The following is a 16,080-nucleotide window of genomic DNA, read 5'->3' as shown; positions in this document are numbered from 1 at the left end:
ACTTACATCATATCATTTTAGGGCTCTTTTACAGTGACAAAATCCAAAGTAAATTCAAAGATGCTTTGTAATTAGATTTTTGAAGTGTGGTAAAGTTTTTATTATGCTAAGGGTAAATTATGAAAAAATGTAACTTCTTTGCCTCATTGATTAAGCAATTCCTATTTATCAAACACTACCTGACAGAATTGCTCTGGACATTTATTTCTTCAAGTTTCTGTAATATAATTTGTCTAATATCACACAGTTTATACCATTTTCCACTAATGCATTTTTTATTCTCAGCCTCATGCCTCCCTATAAAACAGCCTATAAATCAGAATTTTTAGGCTACTTTGAAATGGAGACTTACAGAGCTAATAACCTATTTTGGCCCAAAGCCATAGTTAGCACACATAATCGTTAACTATTAAGGATATCCTGTTTGATACTCAGGTTTTTAGAACACCATCTAAAATGACAAGTGGCCCATGCAAAGCACATGATTAGACAAGTTTACTCATGTAAACACTGGTCTATATATTGTACCCTAAAAGAAAACAAAGTCTTAACAAATATGTTATTATGAAAACATGCAATTATGAAAATAGAATAAATGTTTATAAAAGTCTTACTTTATAGTTATAGTAAGAAGCTTGCTGATCTTTATCCCAGTGGCTTCCAGAAATAGAACTATTTACTTGCTTCATAATTATTTTATAGGGCACCTGATGTCCTGAAGCAATACCACAAGAAGCCCTCCAGGAAGGGACTTTTGGAATGGTACAAACACGATCCTAGAAATACAAAAATGTTCATATTATAGATTTGTCAGTTAAGCAAATCTTAGGAACCAAATCAGGGAAACTATTTTTTAGAAATAAAATATTATAGATTTCATTTTAATGATGAAATTTAACTTTTATTCTGTAAAGTCAAGTTATTTATAACATTCATGGGATTAATTAAAAATAAACTGTACTTTTTAGTCTCAAACATATATATGAAACAAAACAAGCTCTAAAGAATACAAAGAGGAAAAAGTTATATAAAAAATAATCTGTACTTACCTCCATTAAGTTTAGACAGGTATAATCATAACCATACCAGGGAATACCCATTACAAGTTTCTTAGGGTTAATACCTATCTTGATGTAGTCATCATATCCTAATCAAATTGGGACAGAAAAAAAAAAAACATTTCTCTTTATAGTCTACTAATGGGTTTATACAAGCTATGCAACCATTCAGAATCCAAGTTTGAAAAAACAGGTACATTTGTGCAAAATACTAATGCAGTGTTTTCCTAACATAACCAAGATATGATATTTTAGATTCTGAAGTTTCAGAAAATTTCTTAAGCTTTCTGGCAGAGATGGTCTCAGAATTTCTTATATTTCTAAAACATGGAACATGTGTGCTTTCTAGAGGAATGAATTAGAGAAGAAATGTCCCCCTTTTACTCTAGTCAATCTGTAGTTATAGCAAAGAGGAAAATGAACAGATTCCTGGTCATTCCCTTTTGTGCCCCATGCAGAATATGTTTTTCCACCAAGAGATGTTTCAAGATTATCTAGAATGTTTCAGAGCCTTTAAAGTTATTGTGTACTGTTAAGTATCCAAGAAAGGAGTGAAATACACCTTTTTTCCAACATACTTGATGAGCCTTTATTGATAAAGGAGGTAATTGTGTTCTATGAAATAGTTTGGGAACACTAAATTAAATACTTTGTAATTGTAACAATTTTTATTTTTAAATAGCATATGCATATGATCAGACTGTTAATTTGGACATGATGAGGCTAGGTTTTAAGATTTAATTTAGAGATAAAAAGGTTTTTTATTTATTAATCAAAACTTAAATCAGGGCCAGTTACCCAGAAAATTTCACCTGGAGTCCAAAAGACAGCAAGCAATCTTTTATTCAGTTGGCTGATGGAATACAGACCAAACTTAGGATAATGCAAAGCCCACTTCATATGAATGACAGAAGTACTCTTAATTCTAATAATGATATAGTTTTTAATATAGCATAGGCACTAATAATAAATGTCAAGTAGGACAGTCCTCTATCAATCATGCATGGTAGCTACTCACATTATAACTATCTTTGCTATCAAAATATTTAATATTGGTTATTTCTGCAAAAATATCCCCTTCATGTAATTGAAAAAAAGAGCGTTAGAACACTTATTTAAATCCCAACCAAATAATACCATAATACCAGTGCAATGAGAACTTAATACTCATCATCTGATCTGTAATAGAGGATTATATATTTTTAGAAAAATTAAGTGATGGGATCCCTGGGTGGCGCAGCGGTTTGGCGCCTGCCTTTGGCCCAGGGCGCAATCCTGGAGACCCGGGATCAAATCCCACATCGGGCTCCTGGTGCATGGAGCCTGCTTCTCCCTCTGCCTATGTCTCTGCCTCTCTCTCTCTCTGTGTGTGTGACTATCATAAATAAATAAAAATTAAAAAAAAAATTAAGTGAAAACTTTAAGACGTTGTGTAAACTTAAACTCTCCAGGTGATATTTATGTTTCAAGGAAGCTTTATAAATAGAAAAGGTGTATAAATTATTTAGAAAAACTAAAATAATCTTAATGTTTAAGTGATCATTTGTGGATTCTTACCAGTTAATGTCTCCTTATAGGGAGCATTGGCTGCTGCAATACATTCTGACAAGGCCAGACTTCGTTCATCATAAGACATCACAAAGAGAAAGTCACAAGCATCTGCAATTCCAGTATAATTATAGCACCTGTTTTTGCTCTTTGGAGACCAAGATACATCAAAGGTTACCTGTGGAAAACCATGCCATTTTATGTAATATCAAATATTATTATATCAGTTGTTGTTTTTGATTTTGTTCTTACCTCACACTACCAAAGAAAAAAAAGACCTGTTTACATATATGAAAATGGGGTCTGACACTTATAGAAGTAGGACAGTTCTAAGATATTTTTGCTCACATGGACTGACCTAGACATAAATTTGGACAGATAAAATGACTAGGAGCAGGGCACTGTGTAGTTTTAAACTTAAATATTTTCAGAGGCTAGACTGGTAACCGAACTGATTGAAAGAAATAGGTGTAATGACAATAGGGTGTGGGAGGGCCTTTAAGCAACAAGAGAGTAAAAGCATGCTAAGAGAATTCAAATACAGAAGTTTTTAAAAAATATTGTGCAGGTTAGATAGGTGATCTCTTGGCACAAGTTGACTGTTCTGTGTTGGGAATTTAACCCCCTGATATATAATTACATTACATGATAGGTTTAATCCAACATTACAGTTAAAGAATAGTGGTTTATGGCTAAAGGGATAAGCTGATCAACTCAAAATGTTTATCACTTAAATGGTCTTATTTTATGAGAATACTCAAATTTGGTGAGCCAGTCTTTAACAAAGATGAGTCTCTTCAAAATATTTATTACCTTAGCTGAATATTAATTAGCCTTATTTTATATATGTGCAAATGTTCTAAAGCTTCATTAAAGATTTTTGCTCTTAGTAAACACATTAATTATTACAAAAATTGAAATCAGTTAAGATATTTACACTTTGGCGAATGTATTCTATTATAACTCTTTTTAGGACTTTATCAGAATTCTATAATTCTCTAAGTATTAGCACTAAAGGAAGCTCAGCTTTACAAGTACAAGCTTTCCTAAATAGCACTATAGTGAAATAGATTATAAAGTGAATTTTTTTATATATCCAGTCCCATTTTATAAAATGGGAGCTGTATTTTAGTAACCGAGAAACTAAATGATCACCTCTAAACAGGTAAATTTCAAATCCACTGTATATATCCTTACCCTCTCCTGAACATAAAGAGTATTTTTACCTAGATTTTCTGTCATAGTTAACCTCCTATTTTGGAGAAAGCAGCTATTAGTATATTCGACAAATCAAAATGATTTTGGTTCTACTCTTGGGTCTATTATAAGTAGGTCTATGTCACTAAAAACATCTGAATCTGTTTCCTACCTGTAAAAAATTATGGTGTAGAAAGAACTCTTAATTCTGTGACCATAATTCTGTAATCTTAGTCATCTTTTCCCCAAAACTCGTTTCTCTTTCCAGACTCTATTCAGTCATTTTTTTCATGGTGGCCTATTTAAGAACTTTTGGGTCATTATTTGACTTCTCTCACACCCCATAACTAATCTCACATTTTCCTTTGGGTGGCTTCTCACAGCTGTTGTGCCTCTCACAGCTGTTGTGCCTCTTTCTTTCTATTAATATTTATTAAACACTTCCTGGGTTATGCCATCATCCTGATCCATACTATAAATCTCAAGTTATTAGACTTGGATTAGTCCTTATTGGTCTCCATCTCTCCTCTAGACTATTATACATCCTAGTATAAAATAATCTCCCCCAAACACATTCTAGGATGTAAACCCATTACACATTTTATGTCCTCAGTGAATCAAATTTCAGAATAAAATGCATGTACTTCACTCTGACATTCTGGAATTCTGGAACTTCCATAATCTTACCTGTCTTGGCAACTGTACCTCCTGCTAGTTTTGATATTGAATTTGACAGATACTCCTACTGCAAAGTCCTTGCTCAGTCTCTTCCTCTTTGCCCTTCGCTATAGTGTGATCAGGGTTAGCAAAGACATTGTTTCCCTACATACTAATTCTAACCTATTAGTAACAGCAATCTAGAGACTGAAGGAAAAGTTTTCTGGGAATAAAATTTGTCAGGAGTATGGTGACCTGCATACCAGCTATTTGCTATTCTTGATCTAAATTGTATTCATCTGAGGAGGGAGGGGCCAAGACAATGATGTAGGAAAACCCAAAAATCACCTGTTCCAGACACACCAAATCTACCCTTCTTTATAGACAATTTCTCCTGAAGAACTGAGGACTGACTGAACAGCTTTTGCGTAACAGAAAAACACACTGCGTAGAGAACGGCAAGAGAGACATAGATACAGTAACAAAGGAAATCCCCAACCACTGATGCTAACTGCAGTGAGGAAGGATATATATTGGAAGACCATATGCAGATTTTTCTGCTTTGGGGCACAGGAGAGGTAAAGTAACTGTTCAAAAGACCAATTAGAATATAGAAGATCCAGTCCTAGAACTCTGTCATACAGTGGGAGTGCTATTGGAACTCTTTGATCAGGACTGATGAGCACTATGGTTTACATTCCCTCTCTACTTTCATAGCATGAACAGAAACAGCATTGGGGTGGGTGCCCACCTCAGTAAGCCGTAGGCTCCTAGCCCACACCAGCTCTACCCATATGACCAGTGAGATTGAGTACAGTGCACACAGGACACCCTAGTGAATACTTAGGTGCAAAACACCCTAGCACACTCCAGGCCTATACTGCTTTGGCTCCAGGTTATTGCCAGGGCACCCCCTTCACAAAGCACCCTCTGACACCCTGGCATATGCCTGCCTCTGCTCCAGCCACCCTACCTGGTACCCCTGCACAAACACCTTAAGACACCATTCCCCTCCCCCCCCCCCACCTTCTACCTACTTAAGCATCAGCTGTCCTGCTAATGCATCCTCTGTGCAAAGAGCCCTAACACTGTGCCAGCCTGCAGGGCAGCTCACACCAGCCATAGTTCCAGCCAGGCAGCCAGCCAGCCAAAATCACCAGCTGCATACAGTCTACACAGGGAATGATCATACACAAGATCATGCCTTCAAGTTTGGAAGCAGCTGTTTCACCTAATTAATAGAAACACAGAAAATCAAACAAGATGACAGGAATATGCTTCAAATAAAAACTGAGAAAAAGAACTAAATGAAATGAATGTAAGCAATCTACCTGATAAAGAGTCCAAAGTAATGATAATAAAAGAAGATTTGATAAACTTAGAACATCAAGAAGAGATAAAAACAATTTTAAATCAGAATTGAATATGGTAAAGGAGATGGAAAATACACTAGAGGGAATCAAGAGTGGATTAGAGGATGCAGAAAAATGGACCAGCAATCTAGAAGACAGGATAATGGAAAGCTCTCAACCTGAACAGCAAAAGACCAAAAAATGAGGATAGGTTAAGGGATATCTTGGACATCAAGTGAATAAGCATCCACATTCTAGGGGTCTCAGGTGGAGAGAGTGAGGAGGATAGAAAACTTATTTGAAGAAACAATAGCTGAAAATGTCCCTAACCTGGGGAGGAAGTGGATACCTAGGTTCAAGAATCACAGAGCATTCTGAGTAAGATGAGGCCAAGAGGAACACAAGACAATAATAATTAAAATGTCAAAGATTAAAGATGGAATTTTAAAAGCAGTACAAGGAGTTAGTTACATCCAAGGGTTAAAGCTATTAGCGTATTTTTCAGCAGAAACTTTGTAGGCCAGAAGAGACTGGTATGATATATTGAAAGCATGGAAAGGAAAAAACCTCCATGATACTCTACCTAGCAAAGCTGTCATTCAGAATTAAAGGAGAGGGAGAGTTGCCAAACAAAATTTATCACCACAGTTACAAGAAATGTTAAAAGGACTCCCTTAACTGGAAAAGAAAAAGCCAATATTAGAAGAAAATTGTAAAAAAAAAAAAGTTATCAGTAAAAGGAAACAGTAAAGGTAATAGAGCAATAATTTATAAAGCTATTATGAAGGTTAAAAGACAAAAGTAGTAAAATCTATTGTATCTAAAAAAGTAGTTAATGGGACTCACAAAATAAGAAATAAAATATGACAACATATACATAAAACAAGGGGGAGAGGAAAAAAGTTCACATAAAATGTGTTTAAACTGACCATCAACTTATTATAGACTGATATATACTTAAAATATTATAAATGAATCTCTTAGTAACCACAAACCAAAAACCTATAATACACAAAAAAATGAAGAAAGCAAAACATACCACTAAAAAAGTCCTCTATCACAGAGAGCAAGAGAAGAAAGGGAGAGACAAAAACTACCAAAAAAAAAAAAAATTAGAACACAAAATGACAATAAGTACATACCTATCAGTAATTACTTTAGGGGCACCTTGGTGGTATAGTTAGTTAAGCTTCCAACTCTTGGTTTCACAGTTCTGAGATAGAGCCCCATGTCAGGTTCTATGCTCAGCATGGAATCTCTCTCTCTCTCTCTCTCTCTTTCTCTCTCTCTCTCTCTCCTTCCCCCTTCCCCTCACCTGTGTGCACACGCCCTGTCTCTAATAAATAAATTTTTAAAAATAATTAAATGCAAATGTTCTAAATATTCCAATCAAAGACCTAGACAGAATGCTTAAAAAAAACAAGACCCTAGGGACGCCTGGGTGGCTCAATGGTTTAGCACCTGCCTTCAGCCCAGGGCATGATGCTGGAGTCCCAAAATCAAGTCCCACATCGGGCTCCCTGTGTGGAGACTGCTTCTCCCTCTGCCCATGTCTCTGCTTCTATGTCTCATAAATAAATAAATAAAATCTTTAAAAAAAAAAAACCCATCCAGAAAAAAACCAAGATCTGTCAATATGTTCCTGCAAGAAATTCATTCTGGACTTAAAGACACACAGACTAAAAGTAACAGACTAAAATAGCCCATGCAAATGGAAAGTGTAGGAAAATAGGGTAGAAATATTTATATCAAACGTAATAGACTTTAAAGGAAGTCTGTAATAAGGGACAAAGGTGAACCTACATAATGATAAGATCAACCAGAGGATCTAACAGTTGTAAATATCTATTTTGCACCCAACATTAGAGCACCTAACTACAAAAAGCAAATATTAACAAATCTAAAGGAAAAAATGGACAGCAATAATGATAGAGGACTTTAAACCCACATACCAAATGTTGGCAAATCAAACTTCAATAAAAACAAATTTAAAAAAAATAAACCCCATATACATCAATGGATAGATCATCCAGACATAAAATCAACAAGGAAACTGGCTTTCAATGACACATCAGACTAGAAGGACTTAACAGATATATCGAGAACATTTCATCCAAAACAGCAGAGTACACATTCCTTTCAAATGCACATGGAACGTTCTCCAGGATAGATCACATATTAGGCCACAAAACAAGTCTCAATAAATTCAGAAAAACCTGAAATCATATTAAGCATATTTTCCAACTACAATGGAATGAAACTAGAAATCAGTTACCAGGAAAAAAACACATGGAGGTCAAACAACGTGCCACTAAACAACAAATGGGTCAAAAAAGAAAGAGGCAATCTATGTAAACACAATGGTTCAAAATCTATGGGAATTAGCAAAAGCCATAGTAGGAGGGAAGTTGATAGCAATACAGGACTACCTCAAGAAACAAGACAGATTGCAAATAGACACTCCAACCTTATACCTAAAAGGAGCTAGGGAGAAAAGCTCAAGGTTAGAAGAAAGAAATTAACAAAGATCATATTAATAGGGGGTGCTTGGGTGGTTCGGTTGGGCATCTGCCTTCAGCTCAGGTCATGATCCTGGTGTCCTGGGATTGAACCCCTCATTGGGCTTCCCTGCTCTGCAGGGAATTTGCTTCTCCCTCTGCCCCTAACCCCTGCTCATGTCTTGTGCTCTCCCTTTCTCTCTCAAATAAATAAAAAAATATTTTTTAAAAAAGGTCAGATTAATAAGGAAGTAAATGAAATAATTTTTTTAAAGGCAGAGCAGTGAAGCACACAAATATTTCTTTGAAAAGATAAAGTTAATAAAACTTTAGCCAAACTCATCAAAGCAGAGGACTCAAATCAGAATAACAAGAACCAACAAACACAAATATTATAATAAACTATTACCAAAAAAGTATATGCAAATTGGACAACCTAAAAGAAATGCATAAATTCCTAGAAATATAGAACTTCCCAAAATTAAATCAGGAGGAAATAAAAAAATCTGAACCAATTATAGGAACAATATTGAATTTATAATCCAAAATTGCCCAAAAAATAAAAATCCAGAACCAGATGTATTCACAGGTGAATTCTACCAAACACTGAAAAAAGAATCAATACCTAATTCTTCTCAAGCTCTTCCAAAAAAAGAAGAGGAAGAGAGACTCCATGTTCATTATATGAGATCCTGACACCAAAATAAGATAAAGACAATACAAAAAAGAGAAACGATAGGCCAACTAAATATTAGCAAACAAATATTCAATATATTGTTGCAAATTTAATAATATGTTTAAAAAATCATCTACCAAGAGCAAGAGGGATTTATTCCAGGGATGCAAGGATGGTTCAATATCCACATATTAACATGATATACCAGAGTAACAAAATTAAAGTTAAAAATCATATGATCATAATAATAGATGCAGAAAATGCATTTGATAAAATTCAACATCCACTCATGACAAAAACTCTCAAAGTAGGTTTAGAGGTAACATACCTCAACACTATAAAGGCCATATGTGATAAAACCCACAGGTAAGATCATACTCAATGGTGAAAAACAGAGCTTTTCCTCTAAGTTCAGAAACAAGGACATCCACATTATTTTTATTCAATATAGTATTAGAAGTCCTAGCTGTAGCAATCAAACAAGAAATAAAAGGCATCCAACATTGTTCTAGATATACTTCCACAGGCAAGGGAAACAAAAACAAAATAAAACTGTTGGGACTACAACAAAATGAAAAGCCTTTGCATAGTGAAGGAAGCCATTTACTAAATGAAAAACCTACTGAATGGGAGATCTTTGCAAACGATTTATACAATAAGGGGTTAATATCCAAGATATATAAAAAAATGTACACAACACTCAAAACACAAATAGTCCAATTGAAAATGGGCAGAGGACCCGAATAGATATTTTTGCAAAGACATACAAATGGCTAACAGACACATGAAAAGATGCTCAACATTACTAATCATCGGGGAAATGCAAATCAAAACCACAAAGTCATATCACCTATCAGAATGACGCTGTCAAAAAGACAAGAAGTAAATATTGACAAGGATGTGGAGAACGTTTGTGCACTGTTGGTGAGAATGTCAATTGGTGCAGTCACTGGAAAACAGTATGGAGTTTACTCAAAAAAAAATTAAAAATAGAAATTCCATATGATCCAGTAATTCACTACTCAGTATTTACCCAAAGAAAATGAAAACACTCATTCAAAAAGATACACATCCCTATGTTTATTGCAGAATTATTTACAATAGTCAAGATATGTAGGCAAACCAAGTATCCATCTATAGACAAAGGGATAAAGGTGATGTGAGTTTGTGTCTGTCTCCCATTTTCTCCCCCTTCTTTGTTCATCCCCCCCTTCTCTCCCTCTCCCTCTCTCTCTCTCTCTCTCTCTCTCTATATATATATATATATATATATACACACACACACACACATATATATATCATATATATATATATATATATATATATATATATATATATGATATATGCGATGGAATATTTTTCAGCCATAAAGGGGAATGAAATCTTGCCCTTTACATGGATGGGCCTAGAAGGTATGCTAAGTGAAATAAGTCAAAGACAAATACCATGTGATTCAGTCATATGTGGAATTTATTTTTTTTTAAAGATTTATTTGTGAGAGAGAGAGAGAGAGGCAGAGACACAGGAGGAGGGAGAAGCAGGCTTCATGCCAGGAGCCCGACGCGGGACTCGATCCCGGGACTCCAGGATCACACCCCGGGCCAAAGGCAGGCGCCAAACCGCTGAGCCACCCAGGGATCCTCATATGTGGAGTTTAAGAAACAAAATAGATGAACAAAAGAACAAACAAAAAACAGACTTCTAAACACAGAGAACAAACTTGTAGTTGCCAAAGGGGAGGTGGGTGGGAGGATGGGATAAATAAATAGGTAATATAAATTGTACTCAGATGAAAAGCCAAATTCTGCACTGACAAAATTCCCTTACCTACATAAAGCCACAGTGCTATCAATCCTTATATCATAAATTTTTCCAATGAATCTCAAATTCATATTGACCAATTGTAGCAAAATCACCTACTGTAGTTGGTAAAAATACAGTTCCTAGGCTCTATCCCAGACTTACTGAAACAATCTCTCAAGATATTTTAACAGTCAGGTGATTCTCAGATAGTATAAACCAGTGACTCTAAACCTATTTATATGAAATAGAATATATATTTTATATGTATATATTTGCTACTTAGATTTTTAAATTTTTGAAAGACAGGTATCATTTATTCACTAAATAGACAGTTTTTAACATTGAGTTAGAAAGGAGCTCTCATTATTTAGTCTTGTATAGTAGGTATATGTCATTTTATTGTGCTTCACAGATACTGCCTTTTTTTTTTTTTTTTTTTTACAGATAGAAAGTTTATGGCAACCCTAAATCAAAAAAGTCTGTCAGCACCATTTTTCCAACAGCATTTGCTCACTTCATGTCTTTTTGTCACATTTTGGTAATTCTCACAATATAGCAAACTTTTTACTTATTCTGCTGATTTGTGATCAGTGATTTTTAATGTTACTATTGTAATAGTTTTAGGGTGCCACAAACCATGCCCATGTAAGATGGGAAGCCATCCATAAATGTATGTTCTGACTCTCCATCCACTGGCTGTTGTTTCCCTGTCTCTCTTCTTGGGCCTCCCTACTCCCTGAGACATACAACATTAAAATTAGGACAAATTAATAACACTACGATGGCCCTTAAGTGCTTAAGTGAAAGGGAAAGTCACACTTCTCTCACTTTGAATCAAAAGCTAGAAATGATTAAGCTTAGTGAGGAAGGCATGTCAAAAGCTGAGATAGGCCAGAAGCTAGGCTTCTTGTCCTAAACAGTTAGCCAAGTTATGAAAACAAAAAGTTCTTGAAGGAAATTAAAATCACTACTCTAGTGAATATATCAATCATAAGGAAGCAAAACAGCCATATTGGAAAAAGTTGTATTGGTCTGGATGGAAGATCAAACCAGCCACAATATTCCCTTATGCCATAGCCTAATCCAGAGAGCAAGGTCTTAACTCTCTTCAATTCTGTGAAGGCAGGGAAAGGTGAGGAAGCTGCAAAAGTTTGGAGGAGCAGAGGTTGGTTCATGAAGCTTAAGGGAAGAAGCTTTCTCCATAACAGCAAAGTGCCAGGTGAAGCAGCAAGTGCTGATAGAAGATCTAGCTAAGATAATTAATGAAGATGGCTATACTAAACCACAGATTTTCAAGTTTGGCAAAACAGCCTTCTTTTGGAAGAAGATGCCATCTAGGACTTCCATTAGCTAAAAAGAAGTCAATGCCTGATTTCAAGGCTTCATAGGACAGGCTGAGTCTTTTACAAGGGGTTAAAGTAGCCGGTGACTTTAAGTTGAAGCCAATTTTCATTGGCCATTCTGAAAATCCTAGGGCCCTTAAGGATTATGCTAAATCTACTCTGCCTGTGCTCTATAAATGGAACAACAAAATCTGGATAAGGGCATATCTGTTTTCACAACATGGTTACTGAATGTGTTAAGCCCACTTTTGAGAACTGCTGAAGAAAGTTTCCTTTCAAAATTCGATTCTTCATTGACAATGTACTTGGTCACGGAAAAGCTCTGATGCAGATGGACAATGAGATGAATGTTGTTTTGTCATGTCGGCTAACACAACATCCACTCTGAAGCCCATGGATCAAAAAATCATTCCAAATTTCAAATATTATTTAAGAAACATATTTAGTAGGACTATAGTAACCATAGACAGTGACTCTGCTGAAGGATCTGGGCAAAGTCCATTGAAAATCTGGAAAGGATTCACCATTCTAGATGCCATTAGGAACATTTGTGATTCACGGAAAGGAAAAATCAAAGTCTCTAATGTAAGAAGGGTTTGGACCAGGTGGGTTGATACCCACCCTCATGGAGGACATTGAGGGTTTTAAGATTTTCATGAAATAACTAGATATGGTAGATCTAGCCGGAAAACTAAAATTAGAAGTGGAAACTGAAGATGTGACTGAATGGCTGCAACCTTATGGTAAAATTTTCACAGATTAAAAAAAAAAAAAAAGCAATTCCTTATGTTAAGATTTTATTTCTTTATTTGAGAGAGAGAGCAAGAGAGAGAGAGAGCACAAGCATGGAGAGTGGCATAGGGAGAAGCAGGCTCCATCCCAGGACCCTGGTATTATGACCTGAGCCAAAGGCAGGTGCTTAACCAGCTGAGCCACCCATGCACCCTGAGGAATTGCTTCTTATGGATGAGCAAATAAATTGGTTTCTTGAAATGAATCTACTGGTGAAGATGCTGTGAAGATTGTTGAAATGACAACACAAGGTTTATAAATTGAGTCAATACAACAGGATTTGAGAGAATTGACTCCAATTTTGGAAGAAGTTCTACTGTGGGTAAAATGCTATTAAACAGCATTGAATGCTATAGATAAATTGTGAAATGAAGAGTCCATCAGTGCAACAAACATCATTGTTGTTTTAAGAACTTGCCACAGCCTCCCCAAACTTCAGCAGCCACTATCCTGATCAGTCATACCATCAAGGTCAGGGCAAGACCCTTCCCCAGAAAAAAGACTACAACTTTCTGAAAAGCTCAGATGATGGCTAGAATTTTTAGCAATAAAGTACTTTCAATTAAGGCATTTATATTATTTTCCAAATGCACACTCAGACTATAGTACAGTGTAAACATAACTTTATATGCACTGGAAAGCCAAAAAAATTCATTTGACTTGCTTTATTGCAGTGTATATGCGTGTTTAAAGACTTGGTTATCTTGGGGTGCCTGGGTTACTCAGTCTGTTAAATGTCTGGCTCTTAATCATGACCTCTTAATCAGATAGTATAGCATTGTGAGATCGAGCCCTGGTGCCAGGCTCTGTGCTGAGAGCACAGAGCCTACTTAGGATTCTCTCTTTCCCTCTCCCTCTGCCCCTCCCCTGCCTGCTTGCACCTGCGTGCTCTCGCTCTCTCCCAAAAGAAAAAAAAACAAGGCTCTTGGTTATCTTGATATGTGGCCAGGTTTGAGATCACTGATCCAGGGCCACATTAGCTTTTGCTATCCATATATTGCTTAGCAGGATGCCTTCTGTTGTGATCTGCTGTAATCATGCCCACTATTGCAGTGGGAAAGCCTTTTGCCATAACTGTCAAATTCTATGGAGTTTAGTCCTTTGAGACTTCTTGGACATAAGGTGCTTTGCAAGTGATTCAGAGCCTATGAAGCATGTGAAACGCTTCCCCAGAACTACCTCTACTCTTAGACAAGAGCTATTTCTGTCCTGCAACAGGTAAAAGCAGGGCCTGGATATGCTTTGCTGATTCTTACTGATTGAATTGCCTATTTAATTTCTCTAATCCCGCTGCAAGATAAGTAGGCCAAGCAGTCTCAATGTTGTATCTTCATATGAACAGAAAATAGAGTTAACACCTTAAAATTCTGTAAAACTTCTCTAATGAGAACTTGAAAAAGTTCTGGAAAATATTCTTAGGATATATATGATGAAATTCTTTCCTAGTAAATAAAACAGATTCTATTAGTCACACCTTCATGAATACATTTTGATAGGGAAAATAAGGAGTTTCAAAAAAATAACAAATGGACTTTTACCTGTGATCCCTCAATTTCACGATGGAAAGAGTCTGCAGTTTCTTTAACTAAAGTGGTTAATGCATAATATTCAGTTGATAAACAATTAACGTCTTGCTCTATGTCTATATTAATTCCATCCATATATTGTATTTTGGCCAACTTAACTTTCTGAGCTATCCACGATGCTCTGAAAGTAGGATCAGTGATATCCTTTATAGGTGCATCTCCTATGAAAGAAATACACATCTTTTGTGCATATATGCTTTTTTGCAGTTTTATGACCTTTATTTTACAAAACCTTTAAAACCTCTCATTATTTTGGAATATTAAGCCCCCAATTTAAATTTTCCAAATAGAGAAAAAATATACCAAAATAATAGAAAGTCATTACTCATCTTCAAACTAACCATTATGAATAATTAGTAAAGTCATTCTCAAATTAGAAGTAGAAATTGAAGACTATGACTAACTAGAAGTCATCATGCTAATTAGGATTCGCATTTTGCTCAAATCATAGTGGTTTATTTAATTCTTTAAAAATAACTTACCTGTAAAGTGAATTAAATAGTATATAAGATTAGTTTTAGGAGGATAAAATACTATACCAGATGAACGTGAAAAGGGAATTTTTTGGAAAGTCAGGATGGCAAACAATGCAAAGTAAATTTACCAATTGGCTGGACATATCTGGTAAAAACTGTAACTCACCTTTTAGCACTACTCTGGCTCCATGTGAATGAGCATAACACATAAGTTCTGGGTCATATTTCCCAAAAATTACCACAGTTGTAATCTGTGACCAATCATAGAACTTCCAAGTTTTATCTCCAACATGAAACACAAATACCTGCCAAAACATAGAAAAGCATCATCACTTAAACCAAGAATACAATGCTGACCACCCAAAATAACATTAAACACTGATCATGTACCAGGCATTAAGAGTACAACAGTGAACAAGAGACAGCTGCCCTAATATAACTGGTGGCAGGAGAAATTAGCCAGGCCTAGAAAGTATGGCTAGGCAGAAATAGTGGAAAGAGCGAAGGCCTAAAGACAGAGAAAGAGTGGTGATTTTGCAACTAAGTATTGCATATAGCTGACACCTAGAATTTGGAAGGAGATACAATAAGGAACCAAAGAGGGATGCTTGGGTGGCTCAGTGGTTGAGCATCTGCCTTCGGCTCAGGGCTTGATCCTGGGATCCGGGATGAGTCCCGTATTGAGCTCCCTATTGGGAGCCTGCTTCTCCCTCTGTCTATGTCTCTGCACCTGCCTCTCTCTCTCTCTCTGTCTGTCTCTCTTTCATGAATAAATAAATAAATCTTTAAAAAGAAAAAAGAAAAGAACCAAAGAGTGGTAGGCAGGATTATGTCATAAAAGACTTTGTAAATGTTCTTGAGAAATTAGTACATTATCCTGGGGAAAGGGTCTTAAAAGGAGAATGTAAAAGGAGAATGTATACTTCATAGGTATGCATTTATATATGCATTTTAGAAAAATCCCTTCAGCTGAAGTGGGAAGAGAGACTAAAGCTGGGAGAATAACTAGGAAAGTGTTGGAAGAATCCAGGCAAAAGATGACGACAGCCTCAAATTAGCCTTGTAGAAAAGCAGAGATAAATAAGATAAATGAA

At 35.8% G+C, this 16,080-nt stretch overlaps 2 protein-coding genes across 5 annotated transcripts in view; one reads left to right on the top strand and one right to left on the bottom strand.

Moving 5' to 3' along the window:
• The window catches only part of CTBS (chitobiase), a 32,685-nt gene that overhangs the window by 2,171 nt on the left and 14,434 nt on the right, over positions 1–16,080 (bottom strand). Inside the window, exons 2-6 of the mRNA XM_041750610.1 lie at positions 15,153–15,291; positions 14,463–14,671; positions 2,616–2,784; positions 1,050–1,147; positions 615–776 (exon numbers count right to left, since the gene is read on the bottom strand). Coding sequence (XP_041606544.1) covers positions 615–776; positions 1,050–1,147; positions 2,616–2,784; positions 14,463–14,671; positions 15,153–15,291 — 777 coding nt within the window. The remainder of the gene's footprint in view (positions 1–614; positions 777–1,049; positions 1,148–2,615; positions 2,785–14,462; positions 14,672–15,152; positions 15,292–16,080) is intronic.
• The window catches only part of SPATA1 (spermatogenesis associated 1), a 67,010-nt gene that overhangs the window by 47,796 nt on the left and 3,134 nt on the right, over positions 1–16,080 (top strand). For 2 of the 4 annotated variants that reach the window (XM_041750603.1, XM_041750604.1), the window contains exon 15: positions 2,636–2,832. The exons of 1 other annotated variant lie outside the window; for it this stretch is intronic. The gene's annotated coding sequence lies outside the window, so the exon portion shown is untranslated. Of the gene's footprint in view, positions 1–702; positions 924–2,635; positions 2,833–16,080 lie in introns of those variants that run through there. One more of the 4 variants, XM_041750607.1, reaches the window with a different exon arrangement.

The sequence above is a fragment of the Vulpes lagopus genome, chromosome 3 (genome assembly GCF_018345385.1).
Source record: "Vulpes lagopus strain Blue_001 chromosome 3, ASM1834538v1, whole genome shotgun sequence".
In the NCBI taxonomy this organism is placed as follows: domain Eukaryota; kingdom Metazoa; phylum Chordata; class Mammalia; order Carnivora; family Canidae; genus Vulpes; species Vulpes lagopus.
This window is presented reverse-complemented; position numbering and strand designations above follow the sequence as displayed.